The 22,522-nt window shown below is 45.2% G+C and overlaps 1 protein-coding gene across 1 annotated transcript in view; it reads left to right on the forward strand.

The window, feature by feature from the left end:
• LEKR1 (leucine, glutamate and lysine rich 1) overlaps positions 1–22,522 on the forward strand; it is a 125,459-nt gene that overhangs the window by 24,259 nt on the left and 78,678 nt on the right. The window contains exons 4-5 of the mRNA XM_084847339.1: positions 17,805–17,924; positions 19,163–19,338. Coding sequence (XP_084703465.1) covers positions 17,805–17,924; positions 19,163–19,338 — 296 coding nt within the window. The remainder of the gene's footprint in view (positions 1–17,804; positions 17,925–19,162; positions 19,339–22,522) is intronic.

A 22,522-nucleotide genomic window follows, 5' to 3' on the forward strand; every position in this document is an offset into this window, starting at 1 on the left:
AGGATTGGCTTCTGAGCTCTAAACCTTGCTTTGCAAGTAGCCACTGTAACATCTGAACCACACACTAATGTCTAATTGTCATATGCTTGATACTGGTAGCTTTAGAATACAAAGCTTAATTCAGATAATATAAAGGCTCAGCAAATAATAGTATTTATTCTGTACTGTATTGTTCAGAGCACTTCACATATATTATCTCAGTAATCATTAAAACAGCTCTGTAACATAGGATGGTATTATTATGAATAATTCCTTAGAATGCCTTTCTGGTCTAGATTTGCAGTGGAAAGAGTATTTCTGATTCTGTGACCAGCAAATCATTGGTCTTGTCCTGAAAGATTTCCTGCTACAGGTTTCTGATTTTTGTTTTCTTGTTGCTTACTTCTACTTCCATCTCCATTAAGATGGCTCTTGGCATCATAGTCCAGACAAGTGAAGCAGCAAAAAGCCTTATTTGAGAAAACAAGGGTGGGACTGGGTAAATGGGTCAGGGACTCCATTGTATGATAACCAAGGCAGGAACAGCAGACCATCAAAACTCTGGTTGTGGAAGGGAGGTTAAAAAGATTAGAGTTGGGGCCCGGGTGGACATTTGAGGAAACGCTTTGTATACACAAGATAAGGGGCTATTGATCATTTCTCTAGAATGCACAGTGTACAGTGCCCAGGTGCTTCTAGGCAATTGAGCTGTAGTCTATTCTTCAATTGACAAAGGACAAGCACAGTGGTCCTTGATGCAAGTAACACCTGAAGCTGTGGAGCAGTGTGGTTCTTGGGGAATATGTTTTGCTAACCACCAGGAGACCCCTGTTTGAGAGCGTTAGCTAATTTGGCCATGTTTGCATATGAAGTTTGCTGTATCTTTTCATTCTGATTGGGTAGAGTTTGCAATAATTCTTACAATTCATGCTGTTCTCTTATAAGCTGTTTCACTAGTTCACACACAACGATAGCCCATGGGTTAGACAACCCATGGGGTGTCAGGGATGCTCAGGAGAGAGGAGGCTCACTGCCTGCAGCGTGCCAGCCACATCTGCTTTAATCAACAACCTACAATCGGCCTGTTTGTAGGTTGTTGAGTGTGGCATGTGAATTCAGAGTGCTGGGTTGTTTAGTGACTGAACAACCCAGCAGTTAACCCAGCAACAAACTATGGACTATTCATAGTGGACCAGGAAAGCTGATGCCACATTAAGGCTGCAGTCCTATACCTACTTACCAGGAAATAAGTCTCATTAAACGCAATAGGCCTTACTTCTGAGTAAAAATGTATATAATTGCACTGTATATGTATGTGATCATGTATATGATTGCACTGTAAATTTGATAGTCTTTATAGTGCTGAAAGTCTTGTCATTTTCGCTGCAACAGACTAACATAGCTGTCCCTCTGGAATGCTTCTTCTTTGTAATTTGCAAGTTATTAGTCTTTGTGTTCTGCAAGTTCATGGGGAGAGCAATTCTATGGCCTCTAAGCAGCGTCTGGGGGCCGTAGGATTGTTTTGTTTCCTGGCTACAAGTTTGGGCATAGGGCTCCAACCTGGGAGCCAGGAAACCACGCTCCGCTCCCCTGCCCCCTCATAGCCAGCACGGAGAGAACCACGCTGTTTACATCTCTGTGCTCGGAAAACAGAGGCATTCCCGGGAGAGGGGAGGAGACTGGGGCAGCTGTTTTACGCCATTTCCTATGGCCATCCCAGCCACCTTCCCTCCCCCTCTGAGGCGCTGCTGCTTGATGGGTGAAATCGCCTGTCTAGCAGATATGTAGGATGGCTGGAGCACAGAGCCTCCACTCTCTTCCCACCTTGCATTGGATACTTGGCAGTCTCCAAGTTCGAAGGCCGCCAAGTTCAGAGGATTATGCCCTGAAATGTTTTGAGTATGTAATCTGAAAGCTGAGGTATATTCCAAACCAGGATATCACCTGGTTCCAGAAACATGGGAAACTGATTATTGTTTTCCTCATCATTGTGTTGCGTTGAATAAAGCCAAGTAAGCTTTCTTTTGAACCACCAAGGGTCTCTCTCGGCAGGCTTGTCAGCATGTGTGGGCTGCGATAAGGAGGGAATCTTGTGTCTGACAACTCTAGGCTGAGAATGTGACATTCTTTTCCAGCAGTTTTCACTGTGATAAGATAGAACCTGCTGCTAACCCAAAGCTAATGGCAGCCATAAGAAACCTAATATGGTGGTTCAGCATATGTGTCTTGTTTTGAACAATCACTACTCAAAATTAAGAGCTATGCAGAAACTGGCAAAACTAGCGTAAGGTGGCTTGAATACAGAATATAAGATTTTAGAGGTTGGGGCCAAACAAGTATATGACTCTGAGTGGACAGTTTTGAGTGGGATTTCTTTTACATGTGTCTCACCTTCTGTCAGAATGAATAAGAATCCTGAGTATACAGTGTTTGACTAAACACCCCAAATCTCTTTTCCTTCTATGCAAGCTAGTGTATATTTTATTGTCTAAATATGTCTTTATGAACTTTTTTAGAAAGTTCAATATCTCTACAATGTTATTCTTGAAGAAATTGCTTTGTGTTGAATAAGATATGCTAAGGTTAAATTGCAGTTTCTGATGGCTGTCATAATGTCATTCAGTGTGTTAACACACGCCATGTTATTTTGCCAATCAAATACATCTACTCTTTAATTTAAAACTAATTGTATTTATTTACAAAGCCCATATTCCATTTTTCAACATTGACTTCTCAGGGCAGATAACAACAAATAAAATAACAATTCATTACAAGAATAACACCATAAAAATACAAATTAAAGATTACATAACTTGGACAAGGGTATACTTGTTGATGCAGTGTGAAAATTATCAGCCCGTCTCATGCAGGCCATGGGAAAACAAGCATTGTATTCTTGTTCACTTGGGCAGATGAGACCCAGCAGCCTGGTCTTTCCCAGAAGCTCTTTAAAGCTATAATCAAGCTTTTGCCGGAAGCATTAGCACACCTTTCTCCACTCATTAGTGCATATAAACATTTCCTTCAGAAGAAGACAGATTCACCATGGACATTGCTTCTGATTTTTTTTTATTATTATTATTATTATTATTATTACCCCGTCTTTTTCCCATTTATCCGCATAGAACTGTCCAACTAGTTCTGTTCATCCAGAGGGGCTTTGGACTTGTGTTTCTTTCACAGCAGACTCCCACTCTGTGCTGTAGGGACATCAGCTTTTGTAACTGGAGTTTCAAAAGCAATTTGTGATATGGTATGGGGATCTGTTCTTCAGAGATGGAGAGGATCCAGAAATCCTATCTGCTTAGGCTTCCCTGCAGTAGGATCCCAATCATATTTCACAACTAGTTTAGTAAACAAACCTTCAGTTGCTTTGTGTCTGCAAATACTAGTCTGTGTATTGAAGTGAAAATTATGATGGTCACTCAGATCTCCTTGTAAGATTTCATGGGGGCTGTTAACCATTTTCACTGCCTTGAGGAAGGTCCTATTATTTTTTTCTGATAGAATGCCTACTGGACCCTTCTTTTTCCCATGCCATTCTTCTTGTTAGCACAAGTTGTCAAGATGTCACAATGCTGCTCTCGCTCTGTGCTGATTTCTCCTGTGTTCAACATATAACCAACCATACGCTGGCTGTGATAGCAAGATGTTCAGCTTCACAGTTTATGTGAAATGTACAAGTGCAGAAGAGATCACCATGTTCTTAGTTGTTTTTTCTCTTAGTACCCAGAGTTCATTATCCACAGAGCTTAGTATGTTTTTCATGGTTTCATATGCTAAACATTACCAAAGTGACAAAGATTTTTCTTTCTCTAGTTTGAATTTTGATGGGGAAAAATGTAGTTTTGAAGGAAGTAGTTGTGTTGCACATTTTGAGCAAATTCAATTATAATCAGTGTTTGTTTATTCCTCAAAGCACTGTGGTTCGCTGGATACAATGTGCACTGTCCAGACTTCCTCCCTGTAGCAGTTTCATGACTTAAGAACATAAGACGAGCTGTGCTGTAGCAGACCAGAGCCCATCTAGTCCAGCATTCTGTTCACACGGTGGCCAACCACATGTCTATTGGAAGCCCACAAACAGGACATGAGCTCAGTAGCACTCTCCCACTTGCGTTCCCCAGCAACTGATATTCAGAGGCATAATGCCTCTAACACTGGAGGTAATACATAGCAATCATGGCAGCTTTATCCTTCATAAATTTGTCTAATTCCCTTTTAAAGCCATCCAGGTTAGTGGCCATCACTACATCTTGTAGTAGCAAATTCCATAGTTTAATTAGGTGCTTACTTTTTTTCTTTTTTTTACTTATTTTTATCTCAGCGAAGGAGGTCCAAACTTTGTAAACTTCCATAGGAGCATTGGAAGCTGCTTTATACCAAGTCAGGGCACGGGTCATAGAATCATAGAATAGTAGGGTTGGAAGGGGCCTATAAGACCATTGAGTCCAACCCCCTGCTCAATGCAGGAATAGCCCAGTATTGTCAACACTGACTGTCAGCAGCTCCCCAAGGTTTCAGACAGGATTTTTTCCACCCCTACCTGGACATGCTGGGGATTGAACCTGCGACCTTCTGCATGCAGAGCATACGCTCTACCACTGAGCAATGGACCCTCTGTCTGAGCTATGGACAACTCTCCTTTCTTCATAGAGGAGTTGCTGCAGCCCCTTGATCATTTTGGTTGCTCCTTTCTGCAACCTTTACCATTCTCCTTTACCAGGGTTCTCGTATTCTCATAGATTTAAATAAATTATAATTGAGAAAAGCAGGTAATTATCCCTGGAGATGGAGGCAGGCAGAGACACACACCTGCTCCTTCTATCAGGGATTTTGTTTGGAAGAAATTTAAAGTTTTCCAACATTCTTTAATGGAGCAGTTAGCATCAGTCACCGGGCACTGTGCTAGCAAATGGTTGCCATTTTTTAGTAGGATTTATTTTCAGGTAAACTCAATTACAAATCAAATCAATCAATCAATAGTATCCCACCTTTCTACCAAGAAAAATGGCACTCAAAGCCACTTAGCAGCCTAACCCTATATGCCTTTATGCAGAAGTAATTCTATTACATTGAAGAGGACTTGGTCCCAAGTAAGTGTGCATGGGATTTCAACCTGCAGTCTGGAAAGATGTGGGAAATAGAAAGGGGAAGGACTCTTTCAAGGTAGAGATGGAAGCCTTTGATCGTATCTCAAAGTGCATTGTCCGAACCCTCCCTTCTCTTACGTCTCTCTCCCACCATCTCACGCAGTGGCAGAGTCAACACAAAGAAGATGCACTGCTGAGCTGAGGGTGGGAAGCAACAACCAGTTGCAGCCCACACCTCACAGTGGGTGGAGCAGAGGAGTTCCTAGCCAGTGGTAGTTCAGTGGGAGGAAATGCCATGGTTGTGCTGCTGTCTGATGCAGCAGCAATTAGTCTTACCTGGGCCCTTGTTCCGTGCCAAAGGAGAATGGGAAGGGTTAAGGCTTCCTCTGCCATGCCTGGCAGAGTGGGGCAATTGCTCCCAGTGGCTAGGACTGGAGTGGAGAGAGAAATGCCATAGAGCTTCCTTTCTCACCTCCCATCCCACCCTGCTGCTGCCGCTGCCGGCGGCACCACCATCATTGCACACAATGGCATCTTGTCAGGGCAGTGGGAGGCTGCTCAATTATCAGATGGCTTGGGCACTCCAATGCACCCCACTTTGAAGACCACTGCTGTAGCCAAATAATGTTCAGACAGGCCTCTCCTCTCCAGTAACACCACCCCTCACACAATGAGCAAACGGAGGTTGACTCACAGCAAAGCTCCCTCCCTCCCTCCTCCTCCTCCTCCTCCTCCTCCTCCCTCTCCTCTCCCCTTCCCTTACCTCTCCCAGTGGCTGGATCTCTCTCAGATTGATACATTTGGCACTTCCGTGTCCTCTTGCCTCCCCCCCCCCCCGCCCTTCCGTGTGATCTTTCAGAAGTTGATGCATTTTGGAGACAGCCTGTCTAGGCTGCTCAGAAGGCATAAGAAGAGTTCTGAATATACAAGATGGACAAGGCGCTTCGTGGAGGAGCTGCTTTGCTTTGGGGTGCCCCGGTGCTGGTCTGATCTGCTTTGTATCACAACGAGGCAGCTCTGAATCAGCCCGCTTCACCTCGTTATTCAGGCTTTGTACTGAGGTGGTATACAGCCCTACTTGCCTCAGCTATTGGGCGGTATAGAAATGAAATAAATAAAATAAATAAAATAAATTGTAATAAGTCAGAGTTCCCTTCCATCCAAACTTGGCTTAAAGTTGTTTAAGAAAAATGTGATCCTGGCTTATTTTCCTGGTTTGCTAACTGACATTAAGTCAGAGTTGTCTGTTTCAGGCATAACAGGGACCTCTAGCTTAGTCAGGATTTCGATTCAAAGACAGTGCATGATGGAAGGAGAGGCAAAGCGAGGAAGGAGTGCTCAGCCCCAACACCTGGATACAACAGGGCCTCTGTCTCTGCCACAGCCCACACAAACAAATAGTTTTTCTCAAATAAGTTTGGGGTTGTGTGTTTCCCAGTCCTAGTCTGTCATTCTAACCACTACACCACTGGCTGTCAGAAATTCAAATAAGCCATGGGAATGGCCACTGCCCTACAAACCACATGTTTGTTTCTCCTCTGTCACCTCTTTGAGATGCTCAAAGAGCTGTGTCCTTGCCTATGGGAGGGAAGGCAACTCATGGCAATAAATTTCAAGAATGCTGGTCTAGAAATAATTGATTGCATTCACTTCTTCACCACATGCCCATGAATTTTCATCTAAACAGGGAGAGCTGACTGTCCCTTTCAAGTCATTTCCTGGAGGCATTTATCGCCCAGTCATGGGAATTAGGAGGAAAAATGCTTAAAAAAAATGTTATGAAGCTGTTTAGTTGTTTACATTGCTGTTTGCTCTTTCAAAGGGGAAACAGACTGTAATTTTGGGTTATGGGTATGAAATGTTAGTCTTAATTGTTGTAAGAAAATACAGATGAATGTGATTATTTTATAAGGGACAATGAGCTCAGTTCAAGAAATGTAGCAGCAAGTTTTGTTATATTAAGTATTACGGTTTTCAAAAACTACTAGCTGCTGATTTTCTTAGAGGACTTTTGGGCAAGTGAAATGGCTAATTTGTATATCATGGTGTAACCACATTCTTCCATATTGTGTTTTATCCACCCTTGTACAAAGATAAGTTGCATGTGTTTCTTGTTGAATACTTTAGGCATCTTTGATTACAATGTCAAAGTAGAAGGACATCAATTTTGCCTTCAGTAATGCTTAAGGGCTTATCCACAGGATCCTATAGAGCATGTCCCAGCTGGTTATTCCATATGCAAGCAAATTCTTTGAAAAATAAAAATGTATAACATAGAGGAAATGAGTTGCTGCCAAACTTACTCATGTACACCAAAAGCTTGTTCAGACATGCTAGATTCTAGGGAGAACTTTCCATCTGGTATGCGTCTTGGGAATATAGCCTTTCCTCTTCTCAACTGGGGAGAGTGTATTTATTCTGTTAAGGGCACAATCCTATGCATATCTAAACATGCATAGAATTGCACCCTAAGTTAATTAGGCTTTTCTCCCACCCTTCTCCCAAAGAGCTCCGGGTAGTACACATTGTTCTCACCTCCCCCATTTTATCCTCACAACAACCCTGTGAGGTAAGTTAGGCTGGGAGAATCCCTGGGCAAAGGTCACTGTCAGCTTCATCGCTGAGGGGGGATTTGAATACTAGTCCCCAATCTTGGTCTGACTCTAACCACTAGACAATTCTAGCTCCCTGCTATATCCCTGAGGTTGGTGTGCACCTGTGGACACCTGCACCAACAAAGTGCTTGTGATTTCTAAAAAGAAATGTTTTACATTTTGGGAAGGCAGCCAGGAGCACTTCAAAGTGAAGCACTGGCTTCTAGCCACCCACCCTTTTTATTCCCCAGAATGTCTCTGGGCCCCAGGTGGACTCAGAGGCATTCTTGGGAATTAAAAGGGTGGGTGGACCCAGACACTTTTTAGGAAGGTAGGTGGTGGGTGGAAGCCAGCAGTTAATTCTGCCGCACTCCCAGTTGTCCCCAAACAAAGGGGTGAGAGGAAAGATGGGATCTGCCAGAGCTGCCTGGTAAGGATGGAAGCTGAGGGTTGGCTGGGGATGACCTGATGGTGGTGATGAGGAGGAAGGGTTGAGGTTGAATGGGCAGCCAGGAGATCATGGGGGAGAAAGAAGGTTGGGGGTCTTTGTGTGTGTTTGCTCTGTGTTTTTTTGTGGATTGAATGGTGTGGGTGCGTATGAGAGAGAAAGAGAGAGAGAAGAGAGAGAGGTAACTGTGGGTTCAAACGAGTGTTTGATATTGCCAAACAGTGAAGCCCCTCTGTGTGAGAGAGAATAGGCATGCTGTATGGTAGCAAATTATGTATACAAGGTATTTGAATTATAGAGTTGGAAGGAACATTCTAGCCTAACACCCTGATTGCTGCAGGTGTACAACTGGCTGTACAGGTAAATTAACTCTTAAAATATGGCTAATAATAAGTCTAACAACAATGTATTAAAGGAGATGAAGTAAAACAGCTGTACTGTAGGGAATTTTTTTTTAGTAGGGCTTAATTCTAGATTATAGGACCACCACCCCCTCCCCCAGCAGCCATTTCCTGATGGTACCCATGACACTTACTCAAAATTCCAAGTGGGACCACTGCCACTGCCTGTATTCATTGGCCACTCTGGGTTTTTGTGGGTCACTCAGGTGGTAAAATCTTCCTGGGATCTGATCAGGTAGTCAAGGAGTTACTGCATTACAATAAGCATAACCCAGTTAATTACTTCCTCCCTGTGGTGAGGGGCACATGAGGTCCTGAGAATCATGCCAGGTTGAACATTCTCTCCAGAATGTAAGACGCAGAGAGCTTAAGGCTTGAGATAAAAGACTGAGGAGGGCTTGCTTTCTTAATTTCTGCACTCAGATGTATAAAGCTTTTAGAGGCTTTAAACAGAAAACAGAAAATAATTAAACAGTTAGGGGAGATGCCTCCAGTAGTGCTTGAGAGAAGGATACAGCTTTCAAAAATTAAAGAAGACAAAAAACAACCCTTTAAAAAAAAAGTCCATGAAATAGTGGGGACAATACCACAGTGTATGTGCTCATGTCTTTAATATACCTGTCTCCCTGCCCCAGCACTGTTTAGGAAAGCTAGGTCTGAATAGACCCTTAATTACCAGGCTATACCGATGGATATCTATGTTTTTCAGAGTTGGGCCATGCAGTTCAGAGCAAGGAGCCAGACTGAAATTGAAAGATGGCTGCAATGAGGACACAGCGGCACAGTTAGGATTCAGGTTTTCCAAAATAAATGTGTCTCAAGATGCAATCCTATGGATGTTTAGACAGAAAAAAGTCCTACAACTCCCAGCATTCCCCAGCCAGCACTTTTTTTTCTGTCTAAACATCCATAGGACTGTGCCCTTATTTATTTAAGGTGTAGACTACTTTTCTATTTAAAAATACCCCAAGTGGGTAATCAGTGTCCTGGCTCACATGGAGAACCTCCACAGATACAAGAGGCTCTCCCCTTCAGACCATCACCTTCCATGAGGAGAGGGCGACAGAAATGCATGGCGGGGGGGGGGGGGCTAGAGAGCTCGTGTGTTTATTTCTTAGACTGAATGCCTGAATAGGGCTAAAGGGAACAATAGTTTGGTTCTAGCAACTGAACAGAAGGCTCAGGGAGGTCCTTTACCTCTTGATTAATTTAGATCCAGCTAGCTATACAGAGTAGCGTAGTAATACTGCATAGTGTAATATTCATAGACTAGAATAGTATAGAATAGTAGGGTTGGAAGGAGCCTACAAGACCATCGAGTCCAACCCCCACGTTCAAAACAAAGAGTGTGCAGGTAGCGCTTGACCTGTCTGGGAGGTGGGGACATTTCAGGGTTGGGCCATGTTTCCCACCGGGGCTTTTGACTGGTCAGTGCAAAGGTACCCTCATGGGTTAGTTGGCTGGGTGGTGGCATGGCAATCAGGCCATGTGCATATTTCCCCTGTTTGAAGGGAACAACCCTCTTTAATCTAATCAAGGAGGAAGCCCGTATATTCTATGGCTGCTGTTCCTTTGTAATGGCTCCAGAGCCTCAACAGGGTTTCTGGAAGCTTTTCAAGCTGTACCTTCTGGATCAGAAATAGATTCTAGAGCTGTGGATGAAATGCCAATGTCATCCATAGCGCACAATGCATGTATCTGGGAGCCTTTACCTCTGGAATCATCCCCCTTATTCAGTTGGGAACACAGGTGATTAAATGTGTTACCAGAGTGGAGGCAAAATGAGGCTACCCAAAAATAAGATAGAGATTTTGTCGTCTTCAGGAGATGCCCCAGATATGCAGAAAAACATACGTTTGCGAATTAAAAGAAAATGACATTCTAAAAAACCTGAAAGCTGCCTCACTGGAACTGGTGAGCTGACAGAATGATGATGGGAGTTGAGCTTACAGGAGAGAGGGGAGGAAGGGTCTAAAGCTGCCTTTCCCTCACCAGAGCCAGGCTGGTTGGGGATGATGAGAGTTGTATTCCAACACATCTGGAGGTCACCAGTGGGAAGGCTGGCCTAGAGAAACCAGAAGTCAAGCAGACATTAACCCTTTCACATGTGTATCACGGGAAGGGGCTTCATATGACAGAAGGGGCCCTAGCCCTGCCCCAAGTCACATGGCTCTTTGGCTATTCCCCAACATACAAGAATTGAGAAGATGTCTATGCACATAAATGTCCACCAACTGCATATTTCTGCCCCCCCCCCCTAAAATACTCAGAATTGGGGCTGGCAACTATATAGCACTATACAACAGGAGAATGCTGGCAGGGTGGGGAGAACAAAGGTGTCCTTTATCCCTTCCCTACTCTGAAGTCTTTTGTGTGTCCCCCCGCCCCCCCCCCAGCCTTGAAAAGTAATACTTCTCTTAGGGGATGGGAATCTCCTCCAATGTTTTGTTTCTACATATTTGCCATGTTATTTAACATGATTTCTACAGATGGTTTTAGACTCATTTTTTAAATATCTGGGTATCATTAAGTGGTAACTTTGACACATTCATAGTTGGAAAAAAACACTCTGTGATTATTTTCCTGTTTTGCTTTATTAAAATAATATTGGTATGCAGGGAAAAATTAATCACAGATAGAAATTGAATTTGCATCTTATTTATTATTACATTAAAAATAATAATCCTGCCCTTCCTCCAAGTGTCTCCAAATGATGTACATAGTTTTCTCTTCACCATTTTATTCTCACAACAATCCTGTGAGGTAGGTTAGGCTGAGTGATTAGTAATTATATTTTTGGTGCTGATAAATCAAAATCTGCAATGCATCAACCTTTGACCTTGTCTGAAGAGAGCCCTTGTGCACAAATAATAAATTTATGTAGGTCAGGGGTGACACCCCCTGCCACACTTTCAATATCCCATTTCGAATGCCTTAAACAGAAAACACTTTTAAACCACCTCCATCTCTCTTTAAAAAAAAACAAACTGCAGTAGGCTTCCCTTCATGTGAAGGGGATATCAGGGTTGCCATGCCATCATGTGTTCCCCCATCCACATGTTGGGGTTAAATGTCTGAAGCAGAAAGCCTGCTTTATGCATAGACTGGCCCTTCACATGATTGTAATCTCCTGTGGGAAAAATGACTGAAGGGGACTCATCAGTCTTCAGCTTAACTATAAATTGTTAAGCACCCCCTGTTCAGCACTTTTTGTAGCACAGCCTTCCTCACCCAGATGTGTTTGATTGCAACTCCCATCATTCCCATTTGGCATGGACAATGGCCATACTGGCTGGGAATGATGGGAGTTGCAGTCCAACATATCCACAGGACACCAGGTTAGGGAATGCTGCTGTATAGCAGGGGTGGGCAGAAGATAGAGCTCTAGATGTTTTGGACCAACTCTCAGAAGCCCCTGCCAACATGGCCAGTTGTTAGGAATGCTGGGAGTTGAAATGTCACATATCTGGAGATCTACTTTCTGGCCACCCCAGCTGTATAGCACACACAGCTTGTTGGCAACTGTTGGGATATGTAATGTCCATGTCATTTGAGGTGTATATCTGAGCTGCAGCCCAATCCTATGGATGTTTGTTTACTCTTCCTTAGCAAACAAATATCCATAGGATTAGTTAAACAGTAAGTCCCAATGAATCTGATGGGACTTACTCCCAGGTACATGTGCACCGAAGATCCCAACTTAAAAAGCATATAAACAACATTTTGGCTCAACTCTCAGTGGAACAATTCTAACACTTTTTACCTGGATCCCTTTCACAATGAACTGGGTATATTTCATATCTGTGATCTAAATAGGAAGGCTTGTCTTCGCATGACTGACTGGACAGCTGTTAAAGACCTGTTGACACTGCAAGAAAGAAAGAAAGAAAAAAAAACACCCCAGCATCCTGATCGTAAATACTTGTGCTGACATATCTGCCTTTAACACTGGTTGTCATGTTTTGTTGAGCATTTTCTGACACTGAGCTGCCGCAGCAAATAGTATGTTCCAGCCTAAGTGCTGATTTGCTGGCACAGCAGATCTTTTCATTATTTTTTATTTATTTATTTATTATTAAATTTATTAATCGCCCATCTGGCTGGTCACCCAGCCACTCTGGCCGATGTACAACATACAATAAAACAGTTTAAAACAATAAAATTCTACCATAAAAACATTTTCTAAAATACCCTAACCCACCCCAAATGCCTGCCTGAACAACCACGTTTTTAATGCACGACGGAAGCTCATTAAAGAGGGGGCATGACGGAGTTCCCTAGGGAGGGAGTTCCACAGAGTGGGGGCCACCACAGAAAAGGCCCTCTCCCTCGTCCCCACCAGTCTAGCTGTCCTGGCTGATGGGACAGAGAGAAGGCCATCTGAGGCTGATCTTGTTAAGCGGCCTGTCTGGTGCTGCTGGAGGCGCTCCTTAACCATATAGGGTTTTAAAGGTCAAAACCAACACCTTGAATTTGGCCTGGAAAACAACTGGTAACCAGTGCAACTCCTTCAGCACTGGAGTGATGTGATCTCACCGGTGGCTGCCTTTAATCAGGCGAGCCGCCGCGTTCTGTACCAGCTGCAGTTTCCGAACCATCTTCAAGGGTAACCCCACATAGAGCGCATTACAGTAGTCTAAACGAGAGGAGACCAGGGCATGTCATCCACATATTGATGGGAGCAGATGGTCGGGAAGGAAGGGGCGCAGCTGCCGTATCAGATGGAGTTGATACAGCACTGTCCGGCTCACAGCTGACACCTGAGCCTCCATGGACGGCTGGGAGTCCAAAATGATCCCCAGGCTGCGGACCTGGTCTTTCAAGGGTAGCCGTACCCCATTCAACACCAGGTCAACATCCCCTAGCCTCCTCTTGTCTCCCACCAAAAGTACCTCAGTCTTGTTAGGGTTCAGCTTCAGCTTATTCCTCCCCATCCAGCCACTCACTGTCTCCAGACATTTGGACAGGGATTCTACGGCCAACCTTGGTGAAGATTTGAACTAGAGGTAGAGCTGCATGTCATCCACATATTGATGACACTGCACCCCAAACCTCCTGATGATAGCCCCCAGCGGCTTCACATAGATGTTAAATAGCATCGGGGAGAGGACGGAACCCTGTGGCACCCCACGAGTGGCCACGGGTCCGAAACCTCCTCTCCCAGTGCTACCCTCTGGTACCTGCTGGAGAGGAAGGACCGGAACCACCGCAATACGGTGTCTGCAATGTCCAACCCCTCCAGGCGGTCCAGGAGGATACTGTGGTCAATGGTATCAAAAGCTGCTGAGAGGTCGAGGAGAACAAGGAAGGAGCATTCACCCCTATCCAGAGCTCTCCACATATCATCCACCAAGGTGACCAAGGCCGTTTCTGTCCCATGCCCAAGCTTGAAGCCCAACTGAAATGGGTCTAGATAATCAGTTTCTTCCAAGTGTGCCTTCAACTGCATCGCCACCACCCGCTCAATCACTTTGCCCAAAAATGGCAGATTTGAGACTGGGCGAAAGCTGTTCAGAACTTGAGGATCCAAGGAGGGCTTCTTTAAGAGCGGTCTTATCACTGCCTCCTTGAGGGCCGATGGCATCACTCCCTCCTCAAGGGAGGCGTTCACCACCGCCCTGATCCCCTCACCCAGTCTCTCTCTGCAGCCCTTAATGAGCCAAGATGGGCAAGGATCAAGTAAGCAGGTGGCTGGCCTTACAGATGAAAGCACCTTGTCCACTTCATCAGGAGGAAGAAGCTGGAACCGATTATCATTGGATTGCTATAAGGTTGGAAAATAAAAGCACTTTCTCTTTAATTTCCACATATTCTTACAGTCAGGAACTGGCATGAACTGAAGTCCAGCACTGGGCAGAGCAAGTAATGCTTAAAGCTATAAAGCTGAGAGGTTGGGCAGATGAAGTGGAATGCCACCCTGAATTTCTAGTACCCAACTGACAATGGTCATTTGCAGACCAGGAGAACCATGTGGGTGGGTAGTAGCTCTACCCCTCTGTATCTATAATGCACTCCCTTATATGCCTGGTTAGCAATACGTTGAGTGGATATATTCTTTTTGATCCCTGTTGTGAAAATACTACTCTGACTCAGTGGGAGCCAATTTAAAATGCTGAAAATATAGTTGTAGAAAATGCAGAAAATATATATCAGTGAGATCTGGGAGTGAGGGATACTTTTCTACTTCTCAAGGCTATTTTGGTTCTAGGGAGTTACTATAATTCAGTATGGAAACAAAAGTGACCTTCTGAGAGTGAGTGGTGGGTTTTGTTTAATTGTAAGTTATTTTACATTTCCTTCAGTATCCCCCCAAAGGCATTTGAGGTTCAGATAACATGTAAATGGCTTTAAGTATAATGGATTAATTACTTAAATCTAGGCAATTAATCAACTACACTTCTTTAGATGGATAACAGCTTTATTAGGAACCTACAGTATAGCAACGTGTGTTCCTTTATCTTAATAGAAAAGGGAAGAGAGCTAGGAGAAAAAGCAGAACATTGTGATGGAAATGAGCCACAGAAAAAGATTGTTGTTGTTGTTCAGTCGTTCAGTCGTGTCCGACTCTTCGTGACCCCATGGACCATAGCACACCAGGCCTTCCTGTCCTGCGCTCTCTCCCGGAGCGTGCTCAAGTTCATATTCATTGCATCCGTGATGCTATCTAGCCATCTCATCCTCTGCCGTCCCCTTCTCCTTTTGCCTTCAGTCTTTCCCAGCATCAGGGTCTTTTCCAGGGAGTTTTCTCTTCGCATTAGGTGGCCAAAATATTGGAGCTTCAGCTTCATTATCTGTCCTTCCAATGAGCAGTCAGGGTTGATTTCCTTTAGGATGGACTGATTTGACCTCCTTGCAGTCCAGGGCACTCGTAAGAGTCTTCTCCAGCACCACAGTTCGAAAGCATCAATTCTTCGGCGCTCAGCCTTCCTTATAGTCCAGCTCTCACAGCCATACATTACTACTGTGAAAACCATAGCTTTGATTAGACGGACCTTTGTCGGCAAGGTGATGTCTCTGCTTCTTACTATGCTGTCTAGGTTGGCCATAGCTTTCCTTCCAAGGAGCAAGCGTCTTTTAATTTCATGGCTACAGTCACCGTCTGCGGTGATCTTGGAGCCCAAGAAAGTAAAATCTGTCACTGCTTGCATTTCTTCCCCTTCTATATGCCAGGAAGTGATGGGGCCAGATGCCATGATCTTAGTTTTCTTAATGTTGAGTTTCAAACCAGCTTTTGCACTCTCCTCTTTCACCCTCAACAAGAGGCTCTTTAGATCCTCTTCGCTTTCTGCCATTAGGGTGGTATCGTCTGCATATCGGAGGTTGTTGATAATTCTCCCAGCAATCTTAATTCCGACCTCTGATTCATCCAACCCGGCATGTCTCATGATGTACTCTGCATATAAGTTAAATAAACAGGGTGACAATATGCAGCCTTGTCGTACTCCTTTCCCAATTTTGAACCAATCGGTTGTTCCATGTCTGGTTCTTACTGTTGCTTCTTGACCCTTGTACAGGTTTCTCAGGAGACAGGTAAGGTGGTCTGGTACTCCCATCACTTTCAGAATTTGCCACAGTTTGTTGTGATCCACACAATCAAAGGCTTTAGCGTAGTCAATGAAGCAGAAATAGACGTTTTTCTGGAATTCTCTTGCTTTCTCCATGATGCAGCGAATGTTGGCGATTTGATCTCTAGTTCCTCTGCCTCTTCTAAACCCAGCTTGTACTTCCGGTAGTTCTCGGTTCGCATACTGCTGAAGCCTAGCTTGTAGGATTTTGAGCATCACCTTGCTGGCATGTGAAATGAGCGCAATTGTGCGGTAGTTTGAACACTCTTTGGCGTTGCCCTTCTTTGGAATTGGAATGTAAACTGACCTTTTCCAGTCTTGTGGCCACTGTTGAGTGTTCCAAATGTGTTGGCATATTGAATGCAGCACTTTAACAGCATATAATTTACTCTGGGACCAAAAGCTGCCCAGACATATATACATTTACTTTTTATACCCATATACCTCTATCTATATACACCAAAGGTTAACTGAGCCTTCGCTTATCTAAATGTGCTCTTTGATAGTTAGAATATGTTGCAGTGAATCTGTTTGAATTTCCAAATAATTCATTTTAACTTCCTTCATAGTAAAAAAAAAATTGTAGATTTTATTTATTTATATAGTACATTTTTATATCACCCAACAGCCAAAGTTCTGTGGGCAGTTCACAAAAGTTAAAGTTGCTTAAATATTAACGTCTACGTTTCGGGGGGGGGGGGGGGCTTAAAAGTAAAATATATGGGGTTGAGTCCAAAATGTGAGTGGAACGAGTTCACCTATTAGTGCCATTCTGCGAAATGTTGTACAAGAGCTAGCAGAAGACTTTATGTAATGAAGTATCTGTTGCTATGTCACACTGTGCAAAGGGATGCTATGTCACAACTCCACTTTCATATGCAGGGGGTTTGCAGTTCCTCATTGCAAAGCAAGCCCGAACAGCTGAGGTGCAAGCAGTTTGTGCTGCAGTCACTAGGGCTTGCTCTGCAGTGGGGAAACTGCTTGTGCCCCAGCCATGCAGTGGGGAGTTCCTTGTGCCCCAGTCTTTGGGCTTATTCGGCAGTGAGGAACTACTTTTGCTCCACCCATTAGGGCAGGGTTGGGGAGCCTCTTTCAGCCCAAGGGCGAAATTTTATTTCAGAGAAGCTCTCAGGGGCTGCATTCCAGTGGTGGGTGGAGCCAGAGACAAAGAGGGTGGAGCCAAAGGCAAAAGAGGTAAAATACAAAAAAAACCCAGCATGTTTTAACTTAAAGCTCTTACTGCCAGTAACTAAGCCTTAGGAGAGGCATTTCAACCTTTTAGAATGGGGGGAAAGCCAGGAAACCACCAAATGATCAATAGTTGGGGGGAGCTGGGTGGGGCCAGGGGAAGGAGGCGTGGCCATCTGGGAAAACCTGGGGCTCCTGGAAGGTCGGGTTTGGCCTCTGGGCCTGAGGTTCCCCACCTCTGCATTAGTGCCAGCGTAAGGGATTTAAACTATACACCAGGCAAATTATGGAATCCAGAGAAAAAAAATGCAAACAAACTTGTGCAAATGATTGCCCAAGAGTTGTACAAAGGGAAGAATCTCTCTAGATATCAGTTCACATTTCTGGTATAACACCTCTCCACTAAGTTGGAAGCTGTCCTTTCATGAACAGAAGAGTTTTTTTCCCATTAGCTGAAGGGCACCTTTGGATCCTAGGCATGCATTTTATTTTATTTTTAGCAAATGCTAATGTTACCTTTTATTTACTTCTTACAGAATAAAAGCATTATCCCTACAGCTTGAAAATAAGCAAGCTGCAATACAAAATCTAAATGAACAGTTGAGATGCCTCCAGAAAGAGAGGGAAGTTTTGTACAGAAAGTCACAACTGTTGCGGTAAGAATTCTCAGGAGGCAGTACAGAGGGTCAGTTCACTTTTTCTGTGAAATGATAAGATGGACACAATTGGATATATCTGGTAAAATTACAGCATTAGCTTTTCCGTATGACTTGCTGAAACAACCCAGGGCTTACAATCCAACAACAAATCATGGGTTGTTCATGGTTAATGAGCTATGGTTTGTTAGCACGGCTGAGTTCAGACAACACGATAACTCACAGTTCAACGACAACCCACAGTTCAACGACAACCCACCCTCAGCCATTGAGTGTGGGTTATCATATTGTCTGAACACAGTCAGTGACTATGTAACTGATCAGAGATATGGGAAGGAACCGGATGGAGACCTCCTGTGGGTGTATCTGGCCCATAGGCCAGGGGTTCCCTGTCCCTGCTATAGAATGATTGAGACAGAAGGCATCGAGGAAGTTGAACCATGGTAGCAGAAGCTGAGGCAGAGTGATTGAGAAGAATAGGGGCCAGAAATGGAAGACAAAATACATGGCAGTTTTCAGCTGTATTGCTGTTGTATGACTCGACTTGTGGCTGGGATTGAAAAGGAGACAGAGGTATGGGCAAGTCTCTCTTGAAAATATAGTTTTCAGCTATATTGCTGTTGTATGACTCGACTTGTGGCTGGGATTGAAAAGGAGACAGAGGTATGAGCAAGTCTCTCTAGCACAAGGGTTGCCTGGATGTTACTTCAGTGGTCTGAACTCACTTGCTTGAACTATTTCATGAGTCAAAGTTTAGCCATCTACTGTTTTTTGGAAAGACTTAAGCCTGTCTAAATCAGAAAATTGTCTGAAAATATGAGAGGCTTACTGATTGTTTGGCATGCTCGATGATCATGAAAATTATAGAAAAATACCATTAAAATATGACTATTAGCTGTAACCTTTTGTAGAGCATCTGTGTTGTCCAACCAATTACATTTTTAATCATGCATGCTGAATTAAAAAATGCATAGACTAGGAGTGCCAGCTACATGGGGTAGACAGGCATATAGGAAATATAACTGCAGTTGCTTTACAGTTGACAGTTTTGAAAAGCATTCCAAGTACTGATGAGCCCAACTGGAATTAATAAGTGTTGACACTAAATGAGGTAGAGAACTGAATTAACTGTCTTTCCTGATCTAAATCAGTAGCCTTTTAAATGCTTACTGTCCCCAATGTTACCTATTTTGTTTTAAAAATCAATGACCAATTATTTTTTCTTCTTTTTTTGATAGAAAAACATTGGAACAACATATGTTTATCCTAAAGAAGGCCTTTGTTCTTCTTCCCTTTATCAGAGGAGAGCTAAACAGCATTAAAGAAGGGATATTTGGCTTTCTTGACCAATGGATTGCACTAAAAGGAGAGGTTTTTTTACAGCTAAAAACCATTAATATAACAGGATTGGCAGGTAAACTATCAGATTATAACTGTTTCCAATATTTTATTCTTGGCCACTTTTACAGATATTTTACAGTGGTTTACAATTCTAGATTATTTTGTCCTCACAGCCTCTCTGTAAAATATATTCGACTGAGACCTACATATTTCTCACAGAGGCAGTAAAGCTGTACAACTTCAGATGGCAGTTGGGGTCTGATGGAATGCTCCTCTATACCAAACACACACACACACACACACCCCACACACACACACCTTCAATTCTACACAGAAAACTAGATGTCGGGGCCTAACTTTCTCCCTAACATCTATTTTCCTATGTGAAGGAAGGGAGCTGGTTCACATGAGATGACAGCCGAGTGTGGGTTAATTTACCTGTGGAGGTTGTTGTGTTGTGCTGGACGTCTATGGGCGCCATTTTGCATGGCACCCATGGGCATCCAGCTTGCCGTAGGTTGTGTCATGCAAACCCAGGTGGTAGAGTTTGTTTGAGGGTTAGACAATCCTCAAAAAACCCTAAAATAAGCCACGGGTTATGGTTAACCCACGGTCGGCTGTTGTGTCGTGAAAACCAGGTCAAGGTGTGTTTTAAAAAATATGGCTGACCATTCAGTCTTGTGTATCTCCATCAGCTGGTCAAAAGTGGTTCAGACCAGGTACAGATTTACCACTTCATTGAGAACGAGACTTGAGAGAGAGAGAAGCGTTCCCCCATCGAGTGCGGGAGGCCAGCCAGTATGGGGAAGGTCCTGCCTCCGGGGCTGGGAAGGCAGTCTCCAAGAAGAACTTCTGGAGGAGGTGGGGCCTCCCCCATGTTCGTTAGTTTTACTTCCTGCTTCGTGGAAGGAGGCAGCTCCTCCAAGGCTCTCGCGCGAGAGAGCAGCGACCAAAAAAATAAGGACAAAGAAGACAATGAAAGGCCCTGAAGAAGGGGCGACCTTCCGTCGCGACGCAGGCGACTGCTCCTCTGGCATACAGAGGGCCAGCTTGCAGTGGGCAGAAGGATCCAGGCCCCCTGCCAAGAGCTTCTTGGCTGCTGGGGGAAGCCCCAACACTCTGGTTCTGCCCCCAGGAAGGGAAGAGATCCTTCAGCCACAGGTCGAGGCATGCGCTGCTATCGCCCCCCCCTCCCAACAACCATGCAGACGTGGTGGAGCAAGGTCACAGCAGGCGGCGGAGCCTGTGAGGGGCGGCAGTGGCTTCCATTGCCCTCCCCCTCCCTATGAAGAGCAGGAGCAGCCCGGGGAGGGTGAGTCAGGCGGCGGCAAGGGCCCTAACCCCCTCCTCTTCTGTTCCCTACCACCACCCAGACAGGGATTCCGAGGCAAGCCCGTCAAGGCCCACGCCCCCATTTGGAGCCTCAGAAAGGGCAGGAAGTAGAGGACTCCAGTCCCCCATGTCCCCTATCGCAGGAACCCCTGGAGGAAAGGACAGGGGGCCTGGAGCCCAGCTATAGGCCCAATCCTGAGGGCCAGCCTCCACCACAAATCCAGGAGGGGGAAAGATCTGTGCTGGATTTGTTAGAGGAGGCCATTCACCATATCAGAGGCAAGGCATCCCCCCAGAAGTGGACAGGATGCAGAGAGTGCTCCCAAAGGAGCAGATCCAGGGAAAGGGCCCAACACAGGCAACACACCCTATCGCGCTCACATTCGTCCAGCTACAGCTCCATGGACATCTAGCACAGCAGATCATGCTCCAAATGGAGGTGCAGTCGCACCCCAACCCCCTGCACCCACTCCAGGAGAAGCAGGCAGAGGGGGAGGAGGAGGGAGGCCTTGGGCGGATCCCAGTCCAACTCAAGCAGGTGCCCCTCCAGGAGGAAGCGCACCAATCCTTGTCACCATCTACCCAGACAAAGAAAGCAAGGAGACATGGAAAAGGGAGCCGAAGGGCGAGATCCTCTTCCTCCTCCCCAGCCTACCACTCTGACTCCCAAAGCTCCAGATCCCCTTCCTTCAGATCAAGCTGATCAGAATCTGAGGGGGACACCTCTCAGAGGAAGACAAGCCCAAGGAAAACCCCCAGCAGGGCTGTCTTTTCCCTTCGGAGGCATTTCCCAGAATAATCTGCAAATGCCTTAGTATCCTGGAGCTTACAGACCAGGAAGAAGGCACGACACCCCAGCAGGGCAGGGCAAAGAGGGCGGGGGTGGCAGGGGCCTTCTCATCACCCTCCCCTCACCCAAATGTGTCACTCCCACTAAGCCTGGAAGAGATTCTGTGCAAGGAGTGGTCTAAGCCAACCAGATCTAAGACACTCCATCATTGTGAGAAGTTCTGTCACCTACAAGAGGATGCCATGCAGGATCTGGTCACCCCGAGAGTAGACGAACCTGTCGCAACTCTCAATTCCAAGGCCCTCATGACCTCAGAGCAGGACAAGCTTCCCTTGGACCAGCACAATCAAAGGGCTGAGGCAGCCCTCCGCAGAGGCTTCTCTGCCGCTAGACTCCTTCCAGCTGGGGGCAAAGGAGACAGCAACCAATGTTGTGGCGAGAAGAAACATCTGGCTACACAACTGGGGGGTGGACACCAAAACCAAATCCAATTTGGCAGGCGTTCCTTTCTCAAGTAAGTTGCTGTTTGGGGAAGCCTTGGACAAACTGCTGGTGGAGACAAAGAACAAGAAGAAAGCCTTACCGGTCCCAGCAAAAAAGAGGCAAAGCATTTTCAGGCAAAGCCCAAGCCCTTTTGTCCCTTCAGGCCACCCTTCCTTTCCACATACGTACCTAGAGAGGGAAAAGCCTAATGACAACGTGACACCAGGGCCAAGCTGGGCAACCACAGAGCCTCCCCCCCTCCACCCACCCACAAGGCAAGACTCCCAGTACGGCATGACTCATCATCCCCCCACCCCGGTGGGGGGATGGCTGCAGGACTTCTCAAATGCTCTGAACAGACAACTGGGTCCTGGAAATGGTGATGGAGGGCTATTCCATAGAGCCCCAGAGACCCACCCAGGGAATGCTTCTTCAGCTCTCCCCTTCGGAAGGACCCAGCTGGGCATTTGAGGACTCTTGCAGCAATACAACACCTCTGTCAGATTCAAGCCATCGAGAAGGTGCCTCAGAAAGAGAGGGGCCAGGGCGTCTTCTCCCTCTTCTTCACAGTCCTGAAGAGGAATGGGGGGTCCAGACCCATTCTGGACTTGAAGAGGCTCAACTACTGTCTGAAGAAACAGAAGTTCCGAAT

The sequence above is a fragment of the Heloderma suspectum genome, chromosome 3 (genome assembly GCF_057233095.1).
Source record: "Heloderma suspectum isolate Gila_16-S chromosome 3, 16-S_ref, whole genome shotgun sequence".
Classification (NCBI taxonomy): Eukaryota; Metazoa; Chordata; class Lepidosauria; order Squamata; family Helodermatidae; genus Heloderma; species Heloderma suspectum.